A 27327-nucleotide genomic window follows, 5' to 3' on the forward strand; every position below is an offset into this window, starting at 1 on the left:
ATATTATTATATTATCTATATATAAAACTTTATATTCAATTAATAAGTTAATGATGAATTAATAAAATTTTGAAATAACATATTAACTGTGTTTACAAAATTTGATTTGAGTGAATAAATATTGAAGAAAAATAAAAATATTAAATAAATTTAAAAATTATTATGTTAATTTGATAAATTAAATTTTTAATTCTGTTAAAATTCAGATTTACATTTATAAAAACTTAAATCGTTGAAAATTTTATATGACTTTCTTTCCTGATAATAATGATTTATATTTAATTTACATACAATAATACTTTCAAGGAGAAAAAATCTTTACCTTCAAAATAATGCTTTTAATGCCAAATGATCTACCAGATTATTAGTTATTTTAAGACTAATTTTAATAATTAAATAAGCAGAAATTTGACAAGATATGGCTGTCTAACTGCTTACCTCTGTTCATTTTAGTGTTTGTTTAATTAATAAAGTTATCCTTAAAATAGCCTACTAATATGATAGATTATTTAGTTTTAATTAAAAATTGGATACGTGGATATTTATATATATATATATAAAATGCTTTTAATGTAAGGTTTTTATTTTTTGTCCTTGATTTTTTTTTTTTTGTATAAGATTTCATCATTCTGAAGATGAGGAACTTTGCTTTTGATTGTATTACATAAATTAAGATATAAGACTCTTGGAAAAAAGTTATTTTGATTATCTAGTATTATAAATAACTTTTTAAAATTATTAAATATTGAAACTTCAGCAATAATCATTGATAGCAGCGATACTATTAGAATAAAAGGAACAATATTGTACACAGAAAAATTGATTTTATGCTTCAACATAACTATATTAAAATTTTTTATCTGGTAAATTTACAGTTTGAATTTATTATAGTCAATGTACATAATTATATTTGAATGATTATATACTGTACTTAAACAGTAATAATAAAATTAATAACCTTTAAATTTAATTTTAGAGACTGGAGTTGAACTGAAAGAAGAAACCTTAATTGCAAAACCTCTTAAATTTGATTGCAAAGAAAATTGTAAACCAGTAAGTAATTTATTTACATTTACAAAATACGTTATTAAAACCCTTGAGTAATAAGTTTTTTTTATATTATTATAACCATAAAGAATACATGTAATTATTAATGTTAAATTAAAGTTATTAATTTTCAAGTTAGATATTATGTACTTTTTGTGATTTAATAGTTTGACTCAAAAATCTGTAATATGTAACTTTAAATTAAAACATTTATTTATACAGTCGACCCCCCTATAACACTGTTGATTATTCCGTATTTTATGAATTCCATGTTGTACGAGTCACTTAGATTTTACAAATACGTCAGCTGTTCACAGCCTGGCACATGTATTTGTAAAATCTAAGTTACTCAAAATCTAAGTGACATTAAAATGGGTTTTATGTCGTTACAAGTAGGTTTTTTAACTTTATCTAGTATAGTAAAATTGTGGGACCAATAAAAAATTATATTATATTATACATTATATTAGTGTTGTCATTACATCTGATAACGTTATAATTGGGTTAAACTGTATATTGTTTGTGCAAAATAAAAAATAATTGTGGACGATACAATAGCCACGATTATTTTTTTCAAGAACGGGAAATTTTCGTTACGCATCACCAAAAATTCAACCCGGACCGATATGCAATGGAGAGAAATTTCGAAATTGGATAGGTTAATTTCATTGAAAATGCATTGTGGATGACCTCATGGTCATGGCTGGCTAAGTTTGAATGATTGCACCCAAAAGCAACGATATCAAAGAAGATTGGATAATAAGAACAAGACCAGCCTTGAGTGTCAAAATGATTCTGCTTAGTAGTGAGTCTCCGAGACATAGTCTTGTCCCAAATACAGTTTTGCCGTTTTATTTGTTTTTGGATTTATATTCTTCCCACAGAATGAAGTACTTAACATCTTTGACTTTTTTTGTGAGCTATTTGTAAATGACATAATGCAAGATAACAGGTGGACAAATAGGGTGACATATTATCATAATACATAAAATTTCTGCACTTAAGAAGTAAAAAAGTATTTAAACACACAGTCATCTTGACTTTGATCTGAAAAACAAAAAAAAAATATATGCCTCTTTTGTCCTGAAAGTGCTTTATAACTTTTAAATTCCAAGTATGTTTTGTTTTTAGAATAAAATTGAAAATGAAAGCTAATAAATTCAAAAACTTTATTGCATTCAGTTTTTATCATCTTTTTATGTTAAATTACACTGTTTCTGACTAATCATCTAATGTTGTAGAATGGAAAAATTTTACATTTTTTCTTTTGTATTGTTTTTATCCAAATATGAAATATACTAATCTTGAAAATATTTGCAAACAAAATTTTTATATTTTAATACAACAGTGTGTGTCTGTAAGTATGCATGTATATCAATCTAAATTTATCAATGTGCATGACAATCATGTGCAACATGATTTACATTTAACTATAATTTAAAGCTGTGAAATACTTAAAACAAAATAAGATAATATTTTTATTTTAAAATTTTTTATTAAAATTAAATTTAATTTAATATCTAAGATTATCAAGGAGCAGGAAATCATGCATTATTACTATGCCTATTAAATATTCTATATAATATAATATTACTTAATATTTACATAATATTTATTCTAAACAAATTATTTCTTTCAGTTATCTAATCTAGTCACAGATTTCAAATCCAAGTTAGAAGCAAAAAAACTCTCAACATTAGAATCTGCTTCAACTTTTGTTACACTGTTAGAAAAATTTCATTTGGCAACAAAAAATGAATTATTAGAAATACTGAAAAACAGAAAAAACAACAATATCATGTAAGCTGTAAATTTTAAATTATTAATAATTATTTTAATCAATTTAAATTTTTGTTGAGAAATAAAACTTGAATAAATTTTCAAAAACTTTTAATATCTAGCAATATACTGTATTTATTTAACAAATGCTTTTGTCTGTTTTGAATTTAATTTTTTTTTTCCTGGACATTTATTCAACAACAGATCCAGTATAAAATTAATTGAAATAAAAATGATGATACATTAATATTTTTTGCATCATTATAAATTCTTAAATATTTCTATAAATATTTCTATTCCAGTATATCTTTTGTAAAGCAGATAATGCTGTTTGTATAGCATTGATCATTTTTGCTTTATTTGCTAAACTTAAAATTACTGCATCAAATGATTACAGAAATGTTTTATTTCATTCAAATCCATGAACAATATAATTATTGATTGATTAAATATTACAATTTATAAATTTATATGTGTATATTTATACAGTGTCAAAAAATATGAGTAGCATATTTCTGTATTTTTATTTTATATTATAAAATGAAAAATTATGTATTTTCAATATATTGAATTCCCATTGTTATAAATGAATTTGTTTTTCATTTCCTAACTTTAACAAAATATTATAAATATAATTATCAGACATAACAANAAAGTGATTCTGCTTAGTAGTGAGTCTCCGAGACATAGTCTTGTCCCAAATACAGTTTTGCCGTTTTATTTGTTTTTGGATTTATATTCTTCCCACAGAATGAAGTACTTAACATCTTTGACTTTTTTTGTGAGCTATTTGTAAATGACATAATGCAAGATAACAGGTGGACAAATAGGGTGACATATTATCATAATACATAAAATTTCTGCACTTAAGAAGTAAAAAAGTATTTAAACACACAGTCATCTTGACTTTGATCTGAAAAACAAAAAAAAAATATATGCCTCTTTTGTCCTGAAAGTGCTTTATAACTTTTAAATTCCAAGTATGTTTTGTTTTTAGAATAAAATTGAAAATGAAAGCTAATAAATTCAAAAACTTTATTGCATTCAGTTTTTATCATCTTTTTATGTTAAATTACACTGTTTCTGACTAATCATCTAATGTTGTAGAATGGAAAAATTTTACATTTTTTCTTTTGTATTGTTTTTATCCAAATATGAAATATACTAATCTTGAAAATATTTGCAAACAAAATTTTTATATTTTAATACAACAGTGTGTGTCTGTAAGTATGCATGTATATCAATCTAAATTTATCAATGTGCATGACAATCATGTGCAACATGATTTACATTTAACTATAATTTAAAGCTGTGAAATACTTAAAACAAAATAAGATAATATTTTTATTTTAAAATTTTTTATTAAAATTAAATTTAATTTAATATCTAAGATTATCAAGGAGCAGGAAATCATGCATTATTACTATGCCTATTAAATATTCTATATAATATAATATTACTTAATATTTACATAATATTTATTCTAAACAAATTATTTCTTTCAGTTATCTAATCTAGTCACAGATTTCAAATCCAAGTTAGAAGCAAAAAAACTCTCAACATTAGAATCTGCTTCAACTTTTGTTACACTGTTAGAAAAATTTCATTTGGCAACAAAAAATGAATTATTAGAAATACTGAAAAACAGAAAAAACAACAATATCATGTAAGCTGTAAATTTTAAATTATTAATAATTATTTTAATCAATTTAAATTTTTGTTGAGAAATAAAACTTGAATAAATTTTCAAAAACTTTTAATATCTAGCAATATACTGTATTTATTTAACAAATGCTTTTGTCTGTTTTGAATTTAATTTTTTTTTTCCTGGACATTTATTCAACAACAGATCCAGTATAAAATTAATTGAAATAAAAATGATGATACATTAATATTTTTTGCATCATTATAAATTCTTAAATATTTCTATAAATATTTCTATTCCAGTATATCTTTTGTAAAGCAGATAATGCTGTTTGTATAGCATTGATCATTTTTGCTTTATTTGCTAAACTTAAAATTACTGCATCAAATGATTACAGAAATGTTTTATTTCATTCAAATCCATGAACAATATAATTATTGATTGATTAAATATTACAATTTATAAATTTATATGTGTATATTTATACAGTGTCAAAAAATATGAGTAGCATATTTCTGTATTTTTATTTTATATTATAAAATGAAAAATTATGTATTTTCAATATATTGAATTCCCATTGTTATAAATGAATTTGTTTTTCATTTCCTAACTTTAACAAAATATTATAAATATAATTATCAGACATAACAAAAAAGAATAGTTTAAATGGCATTATTATGGGAAGGGGGAGGTAATTGTCTTTATATTTAAAATAAATTGTTGTGATGTATTTACCATAATTTATTATCTTTGATATGTTTATATATTTCTTCATATATATATGAATGCTGCTTTATCATACTTTTCTGTTTTGAGTTTTACTATATATGTTTTTATATCCATTCAAAAGATGAATTTTTATGATACACATAAATATATATATCAGCATACAAATTAAAATAAAATATGATGGTATAATGGTACCAGTTTTACCTGATGTCATCAAAATTTTTATTCCTGAAACAGATATAACTAAGATTACCATTCCTGTCTTTTTTCAATCTATAATTCTAGAGACTGAAAAAAAGACAGGAATGGTAATCTTAGTGATATCTGTTATTGCATTTATTATGTTACACATAAAAAATATACATAAATGGAATTTCAGGAATAAAAATTTTGATGACATCAGATAAAACTGGTATCATTATACCATCATATTTTATTTTAATTTGTTTTATTTATTTATTTTATTTATTTTTTTAATGTGAGTGTTATGTTCTCTTCCTTTGGTAATCCATATTTCACATTTGGATCTTGTTTGATCTTACATATATGCGACTCTTTTCTTTGTTTGCATGCTTATGTAAGCTGCTGATGATCTGCACTGATGTCTGTGTGAGAATGAAAACGTTTCTTCTAATAAAATATTTGGCTTTTTGGATTAAATAATTTTAGTGTATATTGTATAAAAGCTTTGATTTTTTTAATGTTTTTTTCTGAATAAATGCAAGAGCACTTGAAAGTATTCAATAAAAATAAATATTTCTTCCTTAAAACAATAAGTGTGTGGAAAAGGACAGCAGAAGACGTCTATGTATTGTCTAGTTTGCTAAATTTATTTAAATTTTAAAAATGTAATTGTCCTGGCAATTTTTTATCAAACATTCTATTTGATTGTTTTTTTAAATAAATACAGTATATAATTTTTAACATTTAAATTTCAAATATTTTTGTACCATTTTGTACCTACATTATTTAGCCTTAATAGCATTATATTATTATATTATATTTAAAATATTAGCTGGGGCAGGATCTTGAACCCATTTTCCCAGCTATAACATCCAGACTTCTTGGAAAATCCATCACACAATTTGCTAGAGCCACACTTGCTATATTTGGTCTAGTTGCACCTTCAATCATGAATCTATGCTAATTTAAATTGATATAATATGCTGAATAAATACCAATAATAATAGCAATAATTTATTTGTTTACAGACCTCAAATTCTAGATTTAATTTCTGCAACTCAAACAGATGCTGCTTTTGAAGCAGCTCTTGAATTTCTGGATTTTTCAGGAAAAAATACAGATTTACCAGAAAGATTTCTTTTGGGTCTCTCTGTGACTTCTCATCCAACTTCTAAGATGATAACCGAACTTTTGGTATGTTTCTATTATCTATTTTATACATATTGAAACTAAATTATATTTAAAAATTATATTCATGCATGTATTTCTTCTACTTAGAATTATCAGTTGATTTTTTTTTAAATTTTGAGAAATTTTGGATAAGATATTATTCTATGTTTTGAAAACTTCAGGAGAATTTTGATAAGTATATGCCATTCTCTGTTAGGTGATAAATTACAATCTTTCCAACAAAAAGAAATAAGTTTCTTTAAATACACTAATACAAAATTAGATACTATAACAAATTTTTATATGAATTATAAATAAATGTTCTAAAACTATAATTTTTCTGTATATTTTGATAATCCAATGATTTAAAAGAAATTATAAAACTTTTAACATTCTTACATTTTAACAAAATAATTATATAAATTATATTAAACAACTGAGTAATATCAAATATGAGAGTGAACAAACTCTGTTTCGAGTTGGTTTGCTGAATTAAGCACAATTCAATATTGTTCTGATCTAAGGTTTGGTGAAAGCACACCTCCACACTCAAAATAATCAATATATACAGTTTATTTACAAAATATGTACAAAGTGTGTCTGAAAAGTTTGGTGAATGGTCTCATAAAATAAAGGAAACAAGAGATAGAAACAAAATACCTTTATTGGCATTCAAAGTAATCACCATTAGCAACAACACACATTTGACATCTGTTGTACAGCTGCTGGAAGCTGGAAGCTGTGAGCAAACGCTTCTTTCGGTATTGCATGAAGCACTGTTGTCACACGTTGTTGGATCTGCGCAATGTTGGAAAAGCATAGGTCTTTCAGGACTCCTTTGAGGCGGGGAAACAAGAAGAAATCTGTAGGTGCCAGATCTGGAGAATATGGAGAGTGTTGAAGAACTGTCACCTGGCATGTAGCAAGGAAGTGCCGTACGCAGCTCGCAGTGTGCAGACGGGCGTTGTCATGGAGCAGGGTCCACTGTCCACTCTGGTACAACTGTGGCCAAAGTCACTGGATGTGTTTCAGCAGCCATTTCAAAACTCCCTCGTAGAATTCTGCGTTGATGGTTGTATTGTCAGGTAAAAATTCATGATGGATTAAGTCCTTACTGTCGAAAAAGGCAATCAACATCGTCTTAATCCTGGATTTGGTGAGATGACATTTTTTGGGAGGGGGTACGACCATGAACACCATTCCATGGACAGTAGCTTGGTCTCTGGATTGTACTGGTAGCAACACGACTCATCTCCTGTAATGATTGTTTCCAAGAACTGCGGATTCCGGTCACATGCATCGATGAAATCTCCAGAGGTTTCCATCTGGTGTTGCTTTTCCTCATCTGACAGCAAGTGCGGTACAAACCGGGCACAAATCTTACGCTTTTGCAAATGTTCGTGAACAATGGTGCTAACACTGTCTTTGCTTACCTTCAAATATCAGAGCTGATGCTGTAGGCTTTTGTTTTTGAAATTTGATAGCAGGCAATAAATCCTTTTTTCACATAATTACAAAGAAGGAAGCTATAGCTGGGTAATATTTTTATTTTAAGTGTGTTTATTTTTTCAAAGTAGAATTTTGAATAGAGGAATAGTTGAATTAAACATCTTGGATTACATTTAACCAATTTGATTTTTAAGCTTATTATACAATCATCAGTTATATATTGCACCCTCAATGAAAGTGAAAAGTGAATTGCCTGAAAAAGTGGTAAAGATGAATGGTTTTATGTGACATGTAAAAAAGTTTAAAAATTATGAATATTACTTTTAACAGAAGCATACAGTAGTATGCATTGTTTTTATAGTGTTTGCATTGCAAACACTATAAAAAAAAAGAAAAAAAAACAGTAAAATCTTCTGACTTGAACAACAATTTTGATGTAATCTGAAAGAGGTACCAGGAGGATAGCTCAAAATGTAAAATAAAAAAAATTAAGCAAAAGTGAGAATTTGAGTAGAAGCAGTAGATTTTTATATTTATTTTATTATTCATTATTAGTTATATTTTATTACATATAATGAATATCTTGTTAAAAAATTATTGAATCTGAATACTATATAATTTCTTTATAATTTTATTCACAGTTTTAATTTTATTATTAATTAAAATATTTTATTTAATAGAATCTAGCAAATAAAAAAATTAGTAATGAAAAATTAAGAACAACATTGTTAATGACCTTGGGATCTGTCTTGAATTCTTTTTGTAAAATAAATGATTCCTACTTGGATTTACCAGTAAGTATTTTATTATCATTTTATATAACAAATAGCATTTATTTAATTTTGATTATTCATTAATAATTTTATTTTAATCATTGATTTTACTCTAATAATATGGATTTTTTATTACTGATTTATTTAAGGAAAAAAGATTGTGGAAATTAAAATATATGAATAGTATTAAATGTTTGAAAACACAAAGCATATATATACAAGTAACTGTTTTAATTGAAGTATAGGAAATAAATATGCAAACACTTTTGAATAATCTACCATGTTTGGGTTTAATAAAAAGAATAATTTCTTTAACTGATGTTGCTATGGAGATATATATAACATATGAAAAAACTTAATGCTATTCAACTGAACTGTTTGTTTTTTGTTATGCCTGAAGATAGCAAATTGGCTGAAAACATTTAAATTACAGGTAACCCCCGTATAACACGGCACTTCTATAGCACGGATTTGCTCTAACACGGTTTGAGAATTGGTACCATCCTCCATATAACACGGTACTTTTATAGCACGGATTCACTCTGACACGGTTCGAGAATTGGGTAAAACCCTCGTACAACAGGAAATGTAAAAAATTTTTACATACTTAACTAATAATAGTTCACGAAAATTATTATTTTCGTGAACTATTAGTACTTAAGTATGTAAATTTTCTCTTCTCGCCTTCTGTCGATACAGGTGGCCTTTCTCGAAACTTGTTTCAATGTTGCCAGATCGCGACGCTTCTGCTTCTGATGTTGCCGAATGTTTTTCCCTTATTCCATACTTGCTTTATTCTTCATAAGTGCTTAGCACCATATAAGGAAATTTATAAAGACCTTTTAACTAGAAGCAAGCAATCTAAAATTACATACATTTTGCAAAAGGTAAAGCATGGATCTGAAGATAATGCAGAAAAATGCTCAGAGGATAAGGATAACTTGCCAAAAAGAAAACGCTCTCGGTTAATTAATAGTGTTTTTAGTGATGACGAAGAAAACATTGTTTAATTTATATTAATATGTATCACTTAAAAAAATTTTAATGAAGATATTTATCTTAATTATGAAAATATACTAGCATGTTTTTTAATTTTTGGAACCTAACCCTCCTTTTCGTATTAGTTCTTTGTTTCGTATAACACGGATTCGCATAACACGGCAATTTTTTGGAACGTAACTACCGTGTTATACGGGGGTTACCTGTACTTAGTTTCTTCTTGTAGTTCAATTAAAACATAAAATGTAGAAAATATATACATTTTTTTACATTACTGAATTAATAAACTACAATATACAAACATTTGGAAAAAGTTTTCATGAGATGATGCTTAGTTTTCTTACAGTAGATCTACTTGAAATTATAATACATTATTTATTACAAATTATTGAGTAACAAATTCCATTTCTGAAATCGTTAATCTATTGAGGAATACAATTATTTTTGTAGAGACAGAAATCAATAGGGTTCAAACTAGAATTTAATTTTTATAAATAAAAAAATTTATATTGAAATATTACTTTAAAAATTATTGAAAATATAAAAAAGTCTACTATAAAATGTGATATAACATTATTACACTAATGTAGATTACCAGTATTATTTTTACTTCCTAGTTGAAAAGTCAGAAAAACTGATTCCAGCCCATGCACAATTTCTATTTAAATCTTATATTTCTTTCAATTATACATATGTAGAATTGATCACTTCACTATGTTCATCTATTACTGATTTTAGAATCTATTTGAGACATTAATTCATTCAAAAATTATAGTGCTAAATGCTTCAATAATTTAATTTGTATAACATTAAAAGATATTCTGTATATGCCAGTAACAAATATATATAATTTATGTAAATGTTTAAAAAACATAAACATTATCTAAAACATTGGAAATTAAAATTTTTTTTAACAGAGTTGTAAATGTATTTATTTTTTTTTTATAAATTACAGATTGTAAATGAAGTTGTTAATCATTATTCAAATAAATTAAACAAGTGTAAGAAAGTAAATTGTAAACTGATGTATCTTAGAGGATTGAAGAATGCTGCATTACCATCAACTGTTCCACTACTATTAGAATATGCTAAGAAGGGAAAACCATTTGCAGAAATTGCTCTATCAGCTATAAAGAAAATGGATCCAAAATATATCAATGAAATAGTAAATTCTTAATTAAGAAATTAGTGTAGTTAAATTTATATTGCATTTTTCTATGATTAATTATATTATTTTATTAAAAGGTTGTTTCACTTCTTCAAGAACTATATTATGAAATTAAAGAAAAACAGGATAGTACTGTGAGAATTTTGTCAGCTGAACTATTACTCTCTAGTCAATACAATAATTATACCATTGATGATATTTTACTTTCATTTGTAAAAAGCAAAAATCCTGAAATATCTACATACATCACTGGAAAAATTAATGACCTTACAAGTAGAAATAAGACATTCAGGTAAAATGTTCATATGTTTTTTTGGAACTTTTTGTTTAAATAGAACATCTTATGAATCTATGAGCATTAAGTTTTGGCTCTATGGAGTTCTTATTGCATACTATTGACGTTGTTGGAGATAATCACACAACATCTTATAATATAAATATAGGAGATTCCCATTTTACAAACATTTGATTTATGACTGTAGCTTTTATAACTGGTATACATCTATTATGTTTTATGAAGTGTTGTATTTAAATACCATATATTTAGTAAACAAACAGTTTACTTGTGAGAAAAAGTATATCAAGTACTTGACACTGCTGCAAATCAGACTTGGACATACTGTAAGATGGCAATGCTCTTATTATATTCCTATTACACATAATAAGAAACAAATCTATTATGGTCTCTTACTCACTCACTCAAAATTAGAGAATGAGTAAGAGAGTGAAATAAAATTTTTTTGAAATAAAAATTGAGTTAATAAATTATATCAATAATGATTATTTGACAGAAATAATAGATAAGAAATTTAAATAATTGTACAGTTTTTAAGAATATGAAAAACATTTTTACATTTTCAAAATATCGTATTAAAATTTTAAAAATTATTGACAATTGACAAGGTCTATTCTGCAATGAAAGGACATTATGGACTTTTAAATTAATGAGGAATTTAAAGATGATGACTCAATTATTTAGAAAAATTTCTAATTTATTTCTATAAATTTAATCTTAATAACAATAATACATTATAATAATATTTTATATATTTTTTTTTACAGTAATATATTGAAAAGTAGAAAAATTAGAAATTATAATACTCTTTCAAATAAAGGAGACTCTGCAGTTGTTAGAAATTTGTTAGCAGGTAAGAAAGTTTTGAATATATTATTTGCATTGTATATTTTTTATAAAAAATTTAAATGAATTATCTTTTAACATAATTTTATTGAATTTATTTATATTATAAAAATGCACTATATGATTATTTGGAAATCTATTTATTTTAATATTTTACAAATTTTACATTTGCAAAAAATGGAAAATAAGTAAATTATTTAAATTTTAAAATTGAATGGAAATAATTTTTAATTTAAGTAATGTATGTCTTTATTTAAGAAAACAAAAAGAAATGGTTGCCTCAAACATTGCAAAAGTTTAGAAAAATAATGTTTAAAAAATGCTATTTTTGTTATTGATTGGTTAATGATTTAATTACATTAAATCATTAACCAATAACAAAAATAGCATTTTTGTTAATTAACAACAAATTTAATCAATAACAAATGTGTACCGTACGGTTTTCAAATATAAGTACTGTACTTAATTACCAGATTTACCGGGTTATATTTGGATTACTAATTTAATTAATTATATAATTTGTCTATAGAATCAGAGACTAGCTATCTTTAGATATATTATACACTTAATTAATTAAATTGTAATTTGGTAGACCTGGCAATTAAATATTTAGTTTAATATTAATAAATTGTACTAGATGTTTTCTTTTGTATAAATAAGCATTATATTGGAAAAACTTCTAAAAGTTTTTAAAGTTTACAAAGAATAAAATGAATCAATATTATATAATCATATTATTATTATTTTTTTATATTCTTTGTTTAATGTCTGCAATCCTCTGTGATGTCTTTTAAGATTGCCAGATTTGTTAAATGCCTTTAATAAATCATACTTTTTAGTATCCCTACAACAAAATTTACTTGGATTAAGATCCAAAGTGCTAAAGGTGCCATAGTGATGAGTTTTGGAACTAAAAATGCCACTATACCAAATTCAGTTGACACTGAACTGCTAAATATCTCTGTGAACAGTGTTGGATAGAGATACTTTAATTATGATTACCCAGTATTATATTGTAAGCTATTGAATAAGCTTTCAATATAACTTGTAAACAAAGATAATTCTAAAATAAATATTTTCTTTTTATTTTATTACATTCAAAACAATAAATATGAATTTATTTTATAAATTAGATAGATTTATAGAAGTAATTTAAGTTATGTAGATTTAGATTAGCTACATCAATCTAATTAAAACATTTGTAAATATAATATTTTATGCATATTTACTTTTATATTTTCAGGTGGAACTGGGGTTGATATATACTATAGTATGGACATGGAAATGATTTCAGGTGGACTTCTCAAAAAAAGTGCTTTTGATGTTAATTTTGAAAATGAAAAAGATAAACTTCATTTCTTTTCTGTGAGTTAATTTAATTTTTATTTTTCAAGATGGATCTCTCTACTTTGTTGTTTTTATTTTATTGCATAGATAGGATTATTTGCTACAGGATTAGGAAGTCTTACAGGAGAAGAAGATTCAGAAGAAACTTCAGCTGGAATGGAATTAACACTTTTAGGGGTACATATTCGTCCTTACACTTTCTTCCATGGTACAGGAGAATTGATGGGTCACGTGTGGTCAGGGACTGGTAGTGAACCCATATCTGCTATTCAGGTATAATATATCATAAATAAATTTTTGTTACAAGTATTTAAAAATTAATTTTATATTCTGATTTTATCTATAAAATTGAAATTAATATTTTAAAATGCATAATAGTTAAAACTCAAGACCTGATTTAAATCAAATAGACAATCTCTATTGACTTAAAATTTAAAATATCTTAAAAATTTATCATAAGATATAATAATCTTATGATAAATTTTTAATTTATGTGTTGTCATAGATTATATTTTAAATTCTGAGAAATATGGTATAGAGTCTTCATGACAGTACCAGAGACATAGAAAATAGGCCTGTAGCTTTACCTGAGTCTCTATATATATATGATGCATTAATATGAATTGCTGGGGGGACAAACAGTAGTTAGTTTACTTTATTGAAAGTTCGTATTAATGAATTTTCAGGGTAAAAAGAACATTTAGAGAGTTGAGGATTAATAGAAAATGAAAATTAAATTATAGTATTTTGAATTAATTAATTAAATAAAGTTGAATAAATTAAAATTTATTTACAAAAATAAATAAATTAATGATCTTTGCAAATCAAACAAAATGAGGAAAAGGTGATATTTGTCATTTAAGTGTAGAGCAGTATATCAGAGTTGTTATACAAAAACAAAGTTAAAAGAAATCTGTGATTTTTTTTCTGTTGAAGATTATTTAAAAAGTAGAAAATAATTTTTGGTGCCAAAACAGCAAGAAAGGAGCCAAATTTGGTGCAAAGTAGCCAAACCTGATATCACTGTGTGTACAGTACCTCTTGATATCCAAACTAGCATGTGTTTGCATGGGACCACATCCATTTAAAAGGTAGATGTTAACCCCTATTTTCTGAGTACAGTAGAATGGTCTGCTAAAACTAGATATTTGAATTGTTATATAATTGGAGGTCAACCCATCTTTGCTTACTAAGAGAAGAAAATTATTCTACACAAAATAGAACATTTTGACATGAATAATAAAATCATTATTGGAAATAGGGTTATTTCTTGGGGTTGTGAAGATAATTTACAGTTAAGTTTACAAATTCTGGTAAAATTTTTCTTCACTTTATTGCATAAAAATTAACATTGTGACAATAGTGTTTTGCCAGGGCAACAGCCAAATTTGCTTTATTGATGTTCATTTTAAGACAAGTCAACTGTATCTGTAAAATAATTTTAGATTAATTAAGTTGTACTATTGTAATGAAATGTACAAAATAAAACATTCTTTCCAAAAGTTTTTGTGTGTTAAGTCTTATATATGCTTTATTGACAACTTAGAAGAAATTTCTAATTGTGAGTCCTACATTTGGGATTGCAGGGCAGTTGTTACAGTCCAGATATATGTATACAATTGTACATCGTTTAATAGCATGCACTGATGATGAATAAAACGGTAATTTTCACTTTAATCTTTTGTTGGAAACTTTTTAATTATTTACTATCTATTAAGAGAGTTCATAGTGCTCTTTTTCATTTAGCATCTTCTCTGCCACTTTTTGCTAAATTTTTTACTATAGACTCTGCCCCTGATTATCATCAGCAACCAAATCCCAATGTTTAAATATTAATTTGAGGTACTATTCAGTTTTTTAATTTATAACAATTCTTTGTAAACAGTATTAGCTTTATGTAATAATTTAGTCATTTAATCTATATATCAAAATATTAAATATTTAAATTAAATAATTGATAGTAGATAAAAGAAAGCATTATAATTTGAAATGATGTGTAGCAAATTAATTATGATAATTAAAAATAAAAAGATAGGATTCAAAATTCATTATTACTACTAAAACATTCTGTGAGACATTGAATTTTAAATAATTGTATNTTTTTTAATGTGAGTGTTATGTTCTCTTCCTTTGGTAATCCATATTTCACATTTGGATCTTGTTTGATCTTACATATATGCGACGCTATTCTTTGTTTGCATGTTTATGTAAGCTGCTGATGATCTGCACTGATGTCTGTGTGAGAATGAAAACGTTTCTTCTAATAAAATATTTGGCTTTTTGGATTAAATAATTTTAGTGTATATTGTATAAAAGCTTTGATTTTTTTAATGTTTTTTTCTGAATAAATGCAAGAGCACTTGAAAGTATTCAATAAAAATAAATATTTCTTCCTTAAAACAATAAGTGTGTGGAAAAGGACAGCAGAAGACGTCTATGTATTGTCTAGTTTGCTAAATTTATTTAAATTTTAAAAATGTAATTGTCCTGGCAATTTTTTATCAAACATTCTATTTGATTGTTTTTTTAAATAAATACAGTATATAATTTTTAACATTTAAATTTCAAATATTTTTGTACCATTTTGTACCTACATTATTTAGCCTTAATAGCATTATATTATTATATTATATTTAAAATATTAGCTGGGGCAGGATCTTGAACCCATTTTCCCAGCTATAACATCCAGACTTCTTGGAAAATCCATCACACAATTTGCTAGAGCCACACTTGCTATATTTGGTCTAGTTGCACCTTCAATCATGAATCTATGCTAATTTAAATTGATATAATATGCTGAATAAATACCAATAATAATAGCAATAATTTATTTGTTTACAGACCTCAAATTCTAGATTTAATTTCTGCAACTCAAACAGATGCTGCTTTTGAAGCAGCTCTTGAATTTCTGGATTTTTCAGGAAAAAATACAGATTTACCAGAAAGATTTCTTTTGGGTCTCTCTGTGACTTCTCATCCAACTTCTAAGATGATAACCGAACTTTTGGTATGTTTCTATTATCTATTTTATACATATTGAAACTAAATTATATTTAAAAATTATATTCATGCATGTATTTCTTCTACTTAGAATTATCAGTTGATTTTTTTTAAATTTTGAGAAATTTTGGATAAGATATTATTCTATGTTTTGAAAACTTCAGGAGAATTTTGATAAGTATATGCCATTCTCTGTTAGGTGATAAATTACAATCTTTCCAACAAAAAGAAATAAGTTTCTTTAAATACACTAATACAAAATTAGATACTATAACAAATTTTTATATGAATTATAAATAAATGTTCTAAAACTATAATTTTTCTGTATATTTTGATAATCCAATGATTTAAAAGAAATTATAAAACTTTTAACATTCTTACATTTTAACAAAATAATTATATAAATTATATTAAACAACTGAGTAATATCAAATATGAGAGTGAACAAACTCTGTTTCGAGTTGGTTTGCTGAATTAAGCACAATTCAATATTGTTCTGATCTAAGGTTTGGTGAAAGCACACCTCCACACTCAAAATAATCAATATATACAGTTTATTTACAAAATATGTACAAAGTGTGTCTGAAAAGTTTGGTGAATGGTCTCATAAAATAAAGGAAACAAGAGATAGAAACAAAATACCTTTATTGGCATTCAAAGTAATCACCATTAGCAACAACACACATTTGACATCTGTTGTACAGCTGCTGGAAGCTGGAAGCTGTGAGCAAACGCTTCTTTCGGTATTGCACAAAGCACTGTTGTCACACGTTGTTGGATCTGCGCAATGTTGGAAAAGCATAGGTCTTTCAGGATTCCTTTGAGGCGGGGAAACAAGAAGAAATCTGTAGGTGCCAGATCTGGAGAATATGGAGAGTGTTGAAGAACTGTCACCTGGCATGTAGCAAGGAAGTGCCATACGCAGCTCGCAGTGTGCAGACGGGCGTTGTCATGGAGCAGGGTCCACTGTCCACTCTGGTACAACTGTGGCCAAAGTCACTGGATGTGTTTCAGCAGCCATTTCAAAACTCCCTCGTAGAATTCTGCGTTGATGGTTGTATTGTCAGGTAAAAATTCATGATGGATTAAGTCCTTACTGTCGAAAAAGGCAATCAACATCGTCTTAATCCTGGATTTGGTGAGATGACATTTTTTGGGAGGGGGTACGACCATGAACACCATTCCATGGACAGTAGCTTGGTCTCTGGATTGTACTGGTAGCAACACGACTCATCTCCTGTAATGATTGTTTCCAAGAACTGCGGATTCCGGTCACATGCATCGATGAAATCTCCAGAGGTTTCCATCTGGTGTTGCTTTTCCTCATCTGACAGCAAGTGCGGTACAAACCGGGCACAAATCTTACGCTTTTGCAAATGTTCATGAACAATGGTGCTAACACTGTCTTTGCTTACCTTCAAATATCAGAGCTGATGCTGTAGGCTTTTGTTTTTGAAATTTGATAGCAGGCAATAAATCCTTTTTTCACATAATTACAAAGAAGGAAGCTATAGCTGGGTAATATTTTTATTTTAAGTGTGTTTATTTTTTCAAAGTAGAATTTTGAATAGAGGAATAGTTGAATTAAACATCTTGGATTACATTTAACCAATTTGATTTTTAAGCTTATTACACAATCATCAGTTATATATTGCACCCTCAATGAAAGTGAAAAGTGAATTGCCTGAAAAAGTGGTAAAGATGAATGGTTTTATGTGACATGTAAAAAAGTTTAAAAATTATGAATATTACTTTTAACAGAAGCATACAGTAGTATGCATTGTTTTTATAGTGTTTGCATTGCAAACACTATAAAAAAAAAGAAAAAAAAACAGTAAAATCTTCTGACTTGAACAACAATTTTGATGTAATCTGAAAGAGGTACCAGGAGGATAGCTCAAAATGTAAAATAAAAAAAATTAAGCAAAAGTGAGAATTTGAGTAGAAGCAGTAGATTTTTATATTTATTTTATTATTCATTATTAGTTATATTTTATTACATATAATGAATATCTTGTTAAAAAATTATTGAATCTGAATACTATATAATTTCTTTATAATTTTATTCACAGTTTTAATTTTATTATTAATTAAAATATTTTATTTAATAGAATCTAGCAAATAAAAAAATTAGTAATGAAAAATTAAGAACAACATTGTTAATGACCTTGGGATCTGTCTTGAATTCTTTTTGTAAAATAAATGATTCCTACTTGGATTTACCAGTAAGTATTTTATTATCATTTTATATAACAAATAGCATTTATTTAATTTTGATTATTCATTAATAATTTTATTTTAATCATTGATTTTACTCTAATAATATGGATTTTTTATTACTGATTTATTTAAGGAAAAAAGATTGTGGAAATTAAAATATATGAATAGTATTAAATGTTTGAAAACACAAAGCATATATATACAAGTAACTGTTTTAATTGAAGTATAGGAAATAAATATGCAAACACTTTTGAATAATCTACCATGTTTGGGTTTAATAAAAAGAATAATTTCTTTAACTGATGTTGCTATGGAGATATATATAACATATGAAAAAACTTAATGCTATTCAACTGAACTGTTTGTTTTTTGTTATGCCTGAAGATAGCAAATTGGCTGAAAACATTTAAATTACAGGTAACCCCCGTATAACACGGCACTTCTATAGCACGGATTTGCTCTAACACGGTTTGAGAATTGGTANTAATTTAATGTTCTATACTTCCTACTACAAAAATGGACAGTAAAATCTTAGCTACCTACAGGCAGAAAAATACTAAAAATGCCTGTGTGTGTAATTTTCTGAAGAAGAAAAAATAAATGGCATTTTATTAACAGGTGTCACAAATTTTTAGCACTAAAACAATGTAATCTATAATTCTCAAAATCTTACTTCAAACATTGAGAAAAATTAATTATGTTAAAAAGGATAATATCTTCATATAACATAACAATTTTCTTATGTTCAGATGCAACCAAATGTAAAATAAATATGATTAGTCAAGATTGTACGTATTATGGTTGCTGTTTAAAGTTTTGTTTTTTTTACTAAAGCTTGTTTTTTAGTTTATTACAGTGAGAGAAAAGTAGAGAAGAGCATGTGCTCTTAAATACTAAAGAAAGAAGACCATTATGTGGTCTAACAGATACAGTGATGATTTTTTTTATTATTATTTACTAAGTTAATTAAGTTAAATGTTATGTTAATATTAATATTAAACTGTTAAAAATCTCTATTTTACTATTGGTGAAAACTGTGAAAACATACACAATTATATCTATCATTACAAGTGCCTGCAATATATCTCTGTATCTCAACCAGCCTCTTGAATCTTTATTTCAATGCCATACAAATCCAATTACATAGTTCTAAAATATTGAGTGTGTTAACTCATTATCTTAAATTTAAATAAAAACTTGAATATAATTTTACAAGTTTAAGATTATTAAATTAATTTGAAATTGATTTCAGGGTAATCTTTTGTTAATGGATCATTCTCAGAAAATTATTCTCCAGAATGGTTTGATTGTTGACTTAAATGTTAAAGGAGCTCTTTCTATTGATCTTTCTGCAAGTATTGATATATCTATTTGGAACAGAAATTCTCATTCTATAGTAAAAAATAGGTAAATTGAATTACTTAAATTGATTTCAATTATTGTTTTTTAATTATAATGTAATTTCAACTTTAACATTTTTTAATTGTTTTTTTNCACAGCAATTTTTTGGAACGTAACTACCGTGTTATACGGGGGTTACCTGTACTTAGTTTCTTCTTGTAGTTCAATTAAAACATAAAATGTAGAAAATATATACATTTTTTTACATTACTGAATTAATAAACTACAATATACAAACATTTGGAAAAAGTTTTCATGAGATGATGCTTAGTTTTCTTACAATAGATCTACTTGAAATTATAATACATTATTTATTACAAATTATTGAGTAACAAATTCCATTTCTGAAATCGTTAATCTATTGAGGAATACAATTATTTTTGTAGAGACAGAAATCAATAGGGTTCAAACTAGAATTTAATTTTTATAAATAAAAAAATTTATATTGAAATATTACTTTAAAAATTATTGAAAATATAAAAAAGTCTACTATAAAATGTGATATAACATTATTACACTAATGTAGATTACCAGTATTATTTTTACTTCCTAGTTGAAAAGTCAGAAAAACTGATTCCAGCCCATGCACAATTTCTATTTAAATCTTATATTTCTTTCAATTATACATATGTAGAATTGATCACTTCACTATGTTCATCTATTACTGATTTTAGAATCTATTTGAGACATTAATTCATTCAAAAATTATAGTGCTAAATGCTTCAATAATTTAATTTGTATAACATTAAAAGATATTCTGTATATGCCAGTAACAAATATATATAATTTATGTAAATGTTTAAAAAACATAAACATTATCTAAAACATTGGAAATTAAAATTTTTTTTAACAGAGTTGTAAATGGTATTTATTTTTTTTTTATAAATTACAGATTGTAAATGAAGTTGTTAATCATTATTCAAATAAATTAAACAAGTGTAAGAAAGTAAATTGTAAACTGATGTATCTTAGAGGATTGAAGAATGCTGCATTACCATCAACTGTTCCACTACTATTAGAATATGCTAAGAAGGGAAAACCATTTGCAGAAATTGCTCTATCAGCTATAAAGAAAATGGATCCAAAATATATCAATGAAATAGTAAATTCTTAATTAAGAAATTAGTGTAGTTAAATTTATATTGCATTTTTCTATGATTAATTATATTATTTTATTAAAAGGTTGTTTCACTTCTTCAAGAACTATATTATGAAATTAAAGAAAAACAGGATAGTACTGTGAGAATTTTGTCAGCTGAACTATTACTCTCTAGTCAATACAATAATTATACCATTGATGATATTTTACTTTCATTTGTAAAAAGCAAAAATCCTGAAATATCTACATACATCACTGGAAAAATTAATGATCTTACAAGTAGAAATAAGACATTCAGGTAAAATGTTCATATGTTTTTTTGGAACTTTTTGTTTAAATAGAACATCTTATGAATCTATGAGCATTAAGTTTTGGCTCTATGGAGTTCTTATTGCATACTATTGACGTTGTTGGAGATAATCACACAACATCTTATAATATAAATATAGGAGATTCCCATTTTACAAACATTTGATTTATGACTGTAGCTTTTATAACTGGTATACATCTATTATGTTTTATGAAGTGTTGTATTTAAATACCATATATTTAGTAAACAAACAGTTTACTTGTGAGAAAAAGTATATCAAGTACTTGACACTGCTGCAAATCAGACTTGGACATACTGTAAGATGGCAATGCTCTTATTATATTCCTATTACACATAATAAGAAACAAATCTATTATGGTCTCTTACTCACTCACTCAAAATTAGAGAATGAGTAAGAGAGTGAAATAAAATTTTTTTGAAATAAAAATTGAGTTAATAAATTATATCAATAATGATTATTTGACAGAAATAATAGATAAGAAATTTAAATAATTGTACAGTTTTTAAGAATATGAAAAACATTTTTACATTTTCAAAATATCGTATTAAAATTTTAAAAATTATTGACAATTGACAAGGTCTATTCTGCAATGAAAGGACATTATGGACTTTTAAATTAATGAGGAATTTAAAGATGATGACTCAATTATTTAGAAAAATTTCTAATTTATTTCTATAAATTTAATCTTAATAACAATAATACATTATAATAATATTTTATATATTTTTTTTTACAGTAATATATTGAAAAGTAGAAAAATTAGAAATTATAATACTCTTTCAAATAAAGGAGACTCTGCAGTTGTTAGAAATTTGTTAGCAGGTAAGAAAGTTTTGAATATATTATTTGCATTGTATATTTTTTATAAAAAATTTAAATGAATTATCTTTTAACATAATTTTATTGAATTTATTTATATTATAAAAATGCACTATATGATTATTTGGAAATCTATTTATTTTAATATTTTACAAATTTTACATTTGCAAAAAATGGAAAATAAGTAAATTATTTAAATTTTAAAATTGAATGGAAATAATTTTTAATTTAAGTAATGTATGTCTTTATTTAAGAAAACAAAAAGAAATGGTTGCCTCAAACATTGCAAAAGTTTAGAAAAATAATGTTTAAAAAATGCTATTTTTGTTATTGATTGGTTAATGATTTAATTACATTAAATCATTAACCAATAACAAAAATAGCATTTTTGTTAATTAACAACAAATTTAATCAATAACAAATGTGTACCGTACGGTTTTCAAATATAAGTACTGTACTTAATTACCAGATTTACCGGGTTATATTTGGATTACTAATTTAATTAATTATATAATTTGTCTATAGAATCAGAGACTAGCTATCTTTAGATATATTATACACTTAATTAATTAAATTGTAATTTGGTAGACCTGGCAATTAAATATTTAGTTTAATATTAATAAATTGTACTAGATGTTTTCTTTTGTATAAATAAGCATTATATTGGAAAAACTTCTAAAAGTTTTTAAAGTTTACAAAGAATAAAATGAATCAATATTATATAATCATATTATTATTATTTTTTTATATTCTTTGTTTAATGTCTGCAATCCTCTGTGATGTCTTTTAAGATTGCCAGATTTGTTAAATGCCTTTAATAAATCATACTTTTTAGTATCCCTACAACAAAATTTACTTGGATTAAGATCCAAAGTGCTAAAGGTGCCATAGTGATGAGTTTTGGAACTAAAAATGCCACTATACCAAATTCAGTTGACACTGAACTGCTAAATATCTCTGTGAACAGTGTTGGATAGAGATACTTTAATTATGATTACCCAGTATTATATTGTAAGCTATTGAATAAGCTTTCAATATAACTTGTAAACAAAGATAATTCTAAAATAAATATTTTCTTTTTATTTTATTACATTCAAAACAATAAATATGAATTTATTTTATAAATTAGATAGATTTATAGAAGTAATTTAAGTTATGTAGATTTAGATTAGCTACATCAATCTAATTAAAACATTTGTAAATATAATATTTTATGCATATTTACTTTTATATTTTCAGGTGGAACTGGGGTTGATATATACTATAGTATGGACATGGANGATATAATTAATTAATCAACATACTAAATAAATTGATTTTATAAAATAAATAATATTTGCGTATGGAACTAAAGAGCCGCAGCTTCACATCCAAAGAGCCGCATGTGGCTCGCGAGTTGCAGGTTGCTGACCCCTGGACTAGCTGAACCTTTACAGATTAAACAACTTCTACTGAATAAAGTGTGTTAGTTATTTCACTTTGATTTGTTAAATAAGAATTTTATTTTTAACAGTGGTGCATTTGCAATTGAAGGAAGTGCAAGAATTGATTCCTCTTTCATTGAAAGTCAAGTTGGATTTAACCTCGGTGGAGAATCGTACATAGATTTTGTTACAGATTTTGATTTTTATGATAGCCCTTATAGAACTTGTCTTCAGATGAGTCAACCTGACTTAGAAATTAAGTAAGTATTTTATATACTCTATGTTAATGTGTAAATCTTTCATATTTTTATAAAATATGATGATTATAATAAATTAAAATCTATGCTTATATGTGTGAGATATGGCTAGATTCTTTACAAAGTTCATTTTCATGTATTGTTGAGAAGAGATATCCAGGATGCTTGAGGTGCTGCAATGCCTCATGATATCAAAGCAATCAGTTTTCTTACTTCAAAATAAAAATAAATATATGCATATTATACGACTAATTAAGTAAGATTAGGTAATTAAAACAATTCTAAGGTAATAAATTAAGGTATTAAGGTAAAATTAAAATTCAATTTAAATGTATGAAAAAGTATTGACAACTAATATTAAAAGTATTTAAAATATCACTAGTTTCTGTTCTAATCAATTCTAGTTACTGTTTTCTAAATGTTTATGTTATAAATACTTAGATATGTTAATCTTTTTATCAAAAGTACAGGTAACCCCCGTATAACACGGGAGTTACGTTCCAAAAAATTGCTGTGTTATGCGAATCCATGTTATAAGAAACAAAGAACTAGTGCGAAAAGAGGGGTTAGGTTCCAAAAATTAAAAAAACATGCTGTTAAATCCTTATTTAAATCGGATTTACTATTCATTTTTTTCATAGGTAAAATACTTATTTATTATTTACGTAAATATTTTACCAGAGGATTATTCATCCTATATGATGATCTCAGTATGAGCATCATCAACTGGTAACAGTTTTTGGGTGCATTCATTAATAGCGGTCGCTCTGCAACAGGAATGCACTGCTGTTTGTAGGCATTTAGAAACGATGGAGGAATCTATAATTCTAAAATGAGCTTTTAGAGGCAAAAGAAGGATTCCAATTGTAAAATTTAACCATTAAATGGATTATTGTTGAAAGAGCATTCAAAGTAGCCAGAAAAACAATTAGAATGCTCGTGCGGAAGTATAAAAGAACGCACCCTTTATTACATTTCATGTTGTACGAGGGGTTTACCCAATTTTCGAACCGTGTTAGAGTGAACCCATGCTATAAAACCACTGTGTTATACGGGGGATGTTCCCAATTTTCGAACCGTATTAGAGCGAATTCGTGCTATAGAAGTGCCATGTTATACGGGGGTTACCTGAATATATTAAAATGTTCTTTTAATATGCAAATAAATATAATATTCTAAATTATTATAATTCATAGTTTTACTCAANCAAAGTGTGGTCAAAACTTCAAGTTTGAATTTTAGTTTTTTACAACATTAGAAATTTAAATAATCTTCTGATTGTTGCTATCATAACAACATAAATAGATACAATGCAAATCTTTAGCTTTAAGTCTGTTTTGATACACAAATAGAAGGAAACACAAACTGCTTATTTAAAGTTACCAAACTTGAGTTTTATTGAAAGTATTTTCAACATACAGTTCAGCCAGCATTAGCCAACTATACGTGATTAAAATGAAGAGCACTGTTATGGCAGGCCAAACTTCAGAATTCCCAGATGCCATTTCTGAGTCCCACTAATTACTGGTATAGCACTAATTACATTTTATATATTATAATTACTTTCAAGCAAAAACAAAATTTAAAAACTTTTTCTTTAGCTTTTGAATTTTGGAAAAAGCTATATTATTTCATTAAATAATTAAACTTTTATTCACTACAAAAGACCTGTTTTTTTAATTTATTTTTAAGTATAAAGTAGAAGAAATAATGTAAAGTTAATTATTCACTTTTCTGAATATATTTATATGATGATACTTAATTAACTTTATGAGAAATAGCTTAGTTGTAATATTACATGTATCAAAGTTTTTATCATTAAGTAAGACTGTTTAATTAAAATGTTATTAAATACATTGTATGAATTGTGTATAAAAATGATTCCAAAATTCCATGAATATGATTGTGTGTGTCTTACAGTTAGAGAATATCTTGATGAGNAACAAATTAATATTTAATTTTTAATTTAGAAAGTTCTGGAAGAAAAGAATCGGCCCAGAGTGAGACTCAAATCTTTAATTCACACATAATTAACTTAAATTTATCAAGAGATGATGACAAAATTACTAAATATTATTAAATATTAGCCAGAATATAACCTGATATATACTTCAGCAGACTCATTTGGCCTAAAATAGTTTAGTTATAGTTTTCTTTGTTTAATTTTTTTATCCTGTAAGTATTAGAACATTTTGTCAAGTCATTAAACCATTTCAAATTTTATCAGTCATAAGTTGACCAAGTCCACATAAGTAGAGATGGCCAATTGTTTAGGAATTTAGCCTATGAATTTGATTCAAACCACTTACAAAAATTAATTATTATGTATAAAATATTTCTTTCATTGCATTGTGATTCAAAATTTTTAAAATATTGGATAACAACAAGTCTTGTTTTAGTTTCAATAAATTTTAGGATTTCTTTTTCTGAAGGCTGACTTATTTTTATTTATGGTTTTATTTAAGAAAGAATTGATATCTTGTGTAACTAAAGACATTTCTATGTGTAGACAAAATAAACATTAACCTACAATGAAAAATTTTTACAGGTGACTTTGCACAATCAGAAAATGATTTATATATTAAACGTATATTAAAAAAATTAAAGTATACTGTATTTATATATAGTTTATATATAAGAAACAAAATTATATAGAGCAAAAATACATTAAATTAATTATTAAAAAAAATAATTCTTTTATTGATTTGATCACAGCTAAATAATTGCTTAAAATCATTTTTAATACAATTAATACAACCATTGTTAACTAAAAACTTTAAATAAGTTTTAAAATGTTTATTATTTTTACAGTATTTAAATTAATAACAAATTATTATTATTATTATAAAAAAATCAATGTCCATAAATGTTCAAGAATTAAAATTTAATATTTAATTTAATTTAATGTTCTATACTTCCTACTACAAAAATGGACAGTAAAATCTTAGTTACCTACAGGCAGAAAAATACTAAAAATGCCTGTGTGTGTAATTTTCTGAAGAAGAAAAAATAAATGGCATTTTATTAACAGGTGTCACAAATTTTTAGCACTAAAACAATGTAATCTATAATTCTCAAAATCTTACTTCAAACATTGAGAAAAATTAATTATGTTAAAAAGGATAATATCTTCATATAACATAACAATTTTCTTATGTTCAGATGCAACCAAATGTAAAATAAATATGATTAGTCAAGATTGTACGTATTATGGTTGCTGTTTAAAGTTTTGTTTTNGTACAAAATAAAAAAACAATTTTTAACGATACAATAGTCTTCGTTAGGCTTAACATCGACGAAAATTCAATGCAAAGCGACACGCAATGGAGAAAAATTTCAACACAG

The 27327-nt window shown here is 25.4% G+C and overlaps 1 protein-coding gene across 3 annotated transcripts in view; it reads left to right on the forward strand.

The window, feature by feature from the left end:
* The window catches only part of LOC111621876 (microsomal triglyceride transfer protein-like), a 48996-nt gene that overhangs the window by 2312 nt on the left and 19357 nt on the right, over nt 1-27327 (forward strand). The window contains exons 2-12 of one of the 3 annotated variants that reach the window (XM_023364129.1): nt 977-1053; nt 2687-2847; nt 6412-6577; nt 8683-8796; nt 10730-10939; nt 11020-11234; nt 12005-12090; nt 13327-13448; nt 13518-13703; nt 19903-20057; nt 23815-23985. In XM_023364129.1, the coding sequence (XP_023219897.1) occupies nt 977-1053; nt 2687-2847; nt 6412-6577; nt 8683-8796; nt 10730-10939; nt 11020-11234; nt 12005-12090; nt 13327-13448; nt 13518-13703; nt 19903-20057; nt 23815-23985 (1663 nt within the window). Of the gene's footprint in view, nt 1-976; nt 1054-2686; nt 2848-4337; nt 4493-6411; nt 6578-8682; nt 8797-10729; nt 10940-11019; nt 11235-12004; nt 12091-13326; nt 13449-13517; nt 13704-19902; nt 20058-23814; nt 23986-27327 lie in introns of those variants that run through there. The other 2 variants (XM_023364130.1, XM_023364131.1) reach the window with 2 other exon arrangements.

Source organism: Centruroides sculpturatus, unplaced genomic scaffold (assembly GCF_000671375.1).
Source record: "Centruroides sculpturatus isolate CEXI.00-Female unplaced genomic scaffold, Cexi_2.0 scaffold184, whole genome shotgun sequence".
NCBI classification, from domain to species: domain Eukaryota; kingdom Metazoa; phylum Arthropoda; class Arachnida; order Scorpiones; family Buthidae; genus Centruroides; species Centruroides sculpturatus.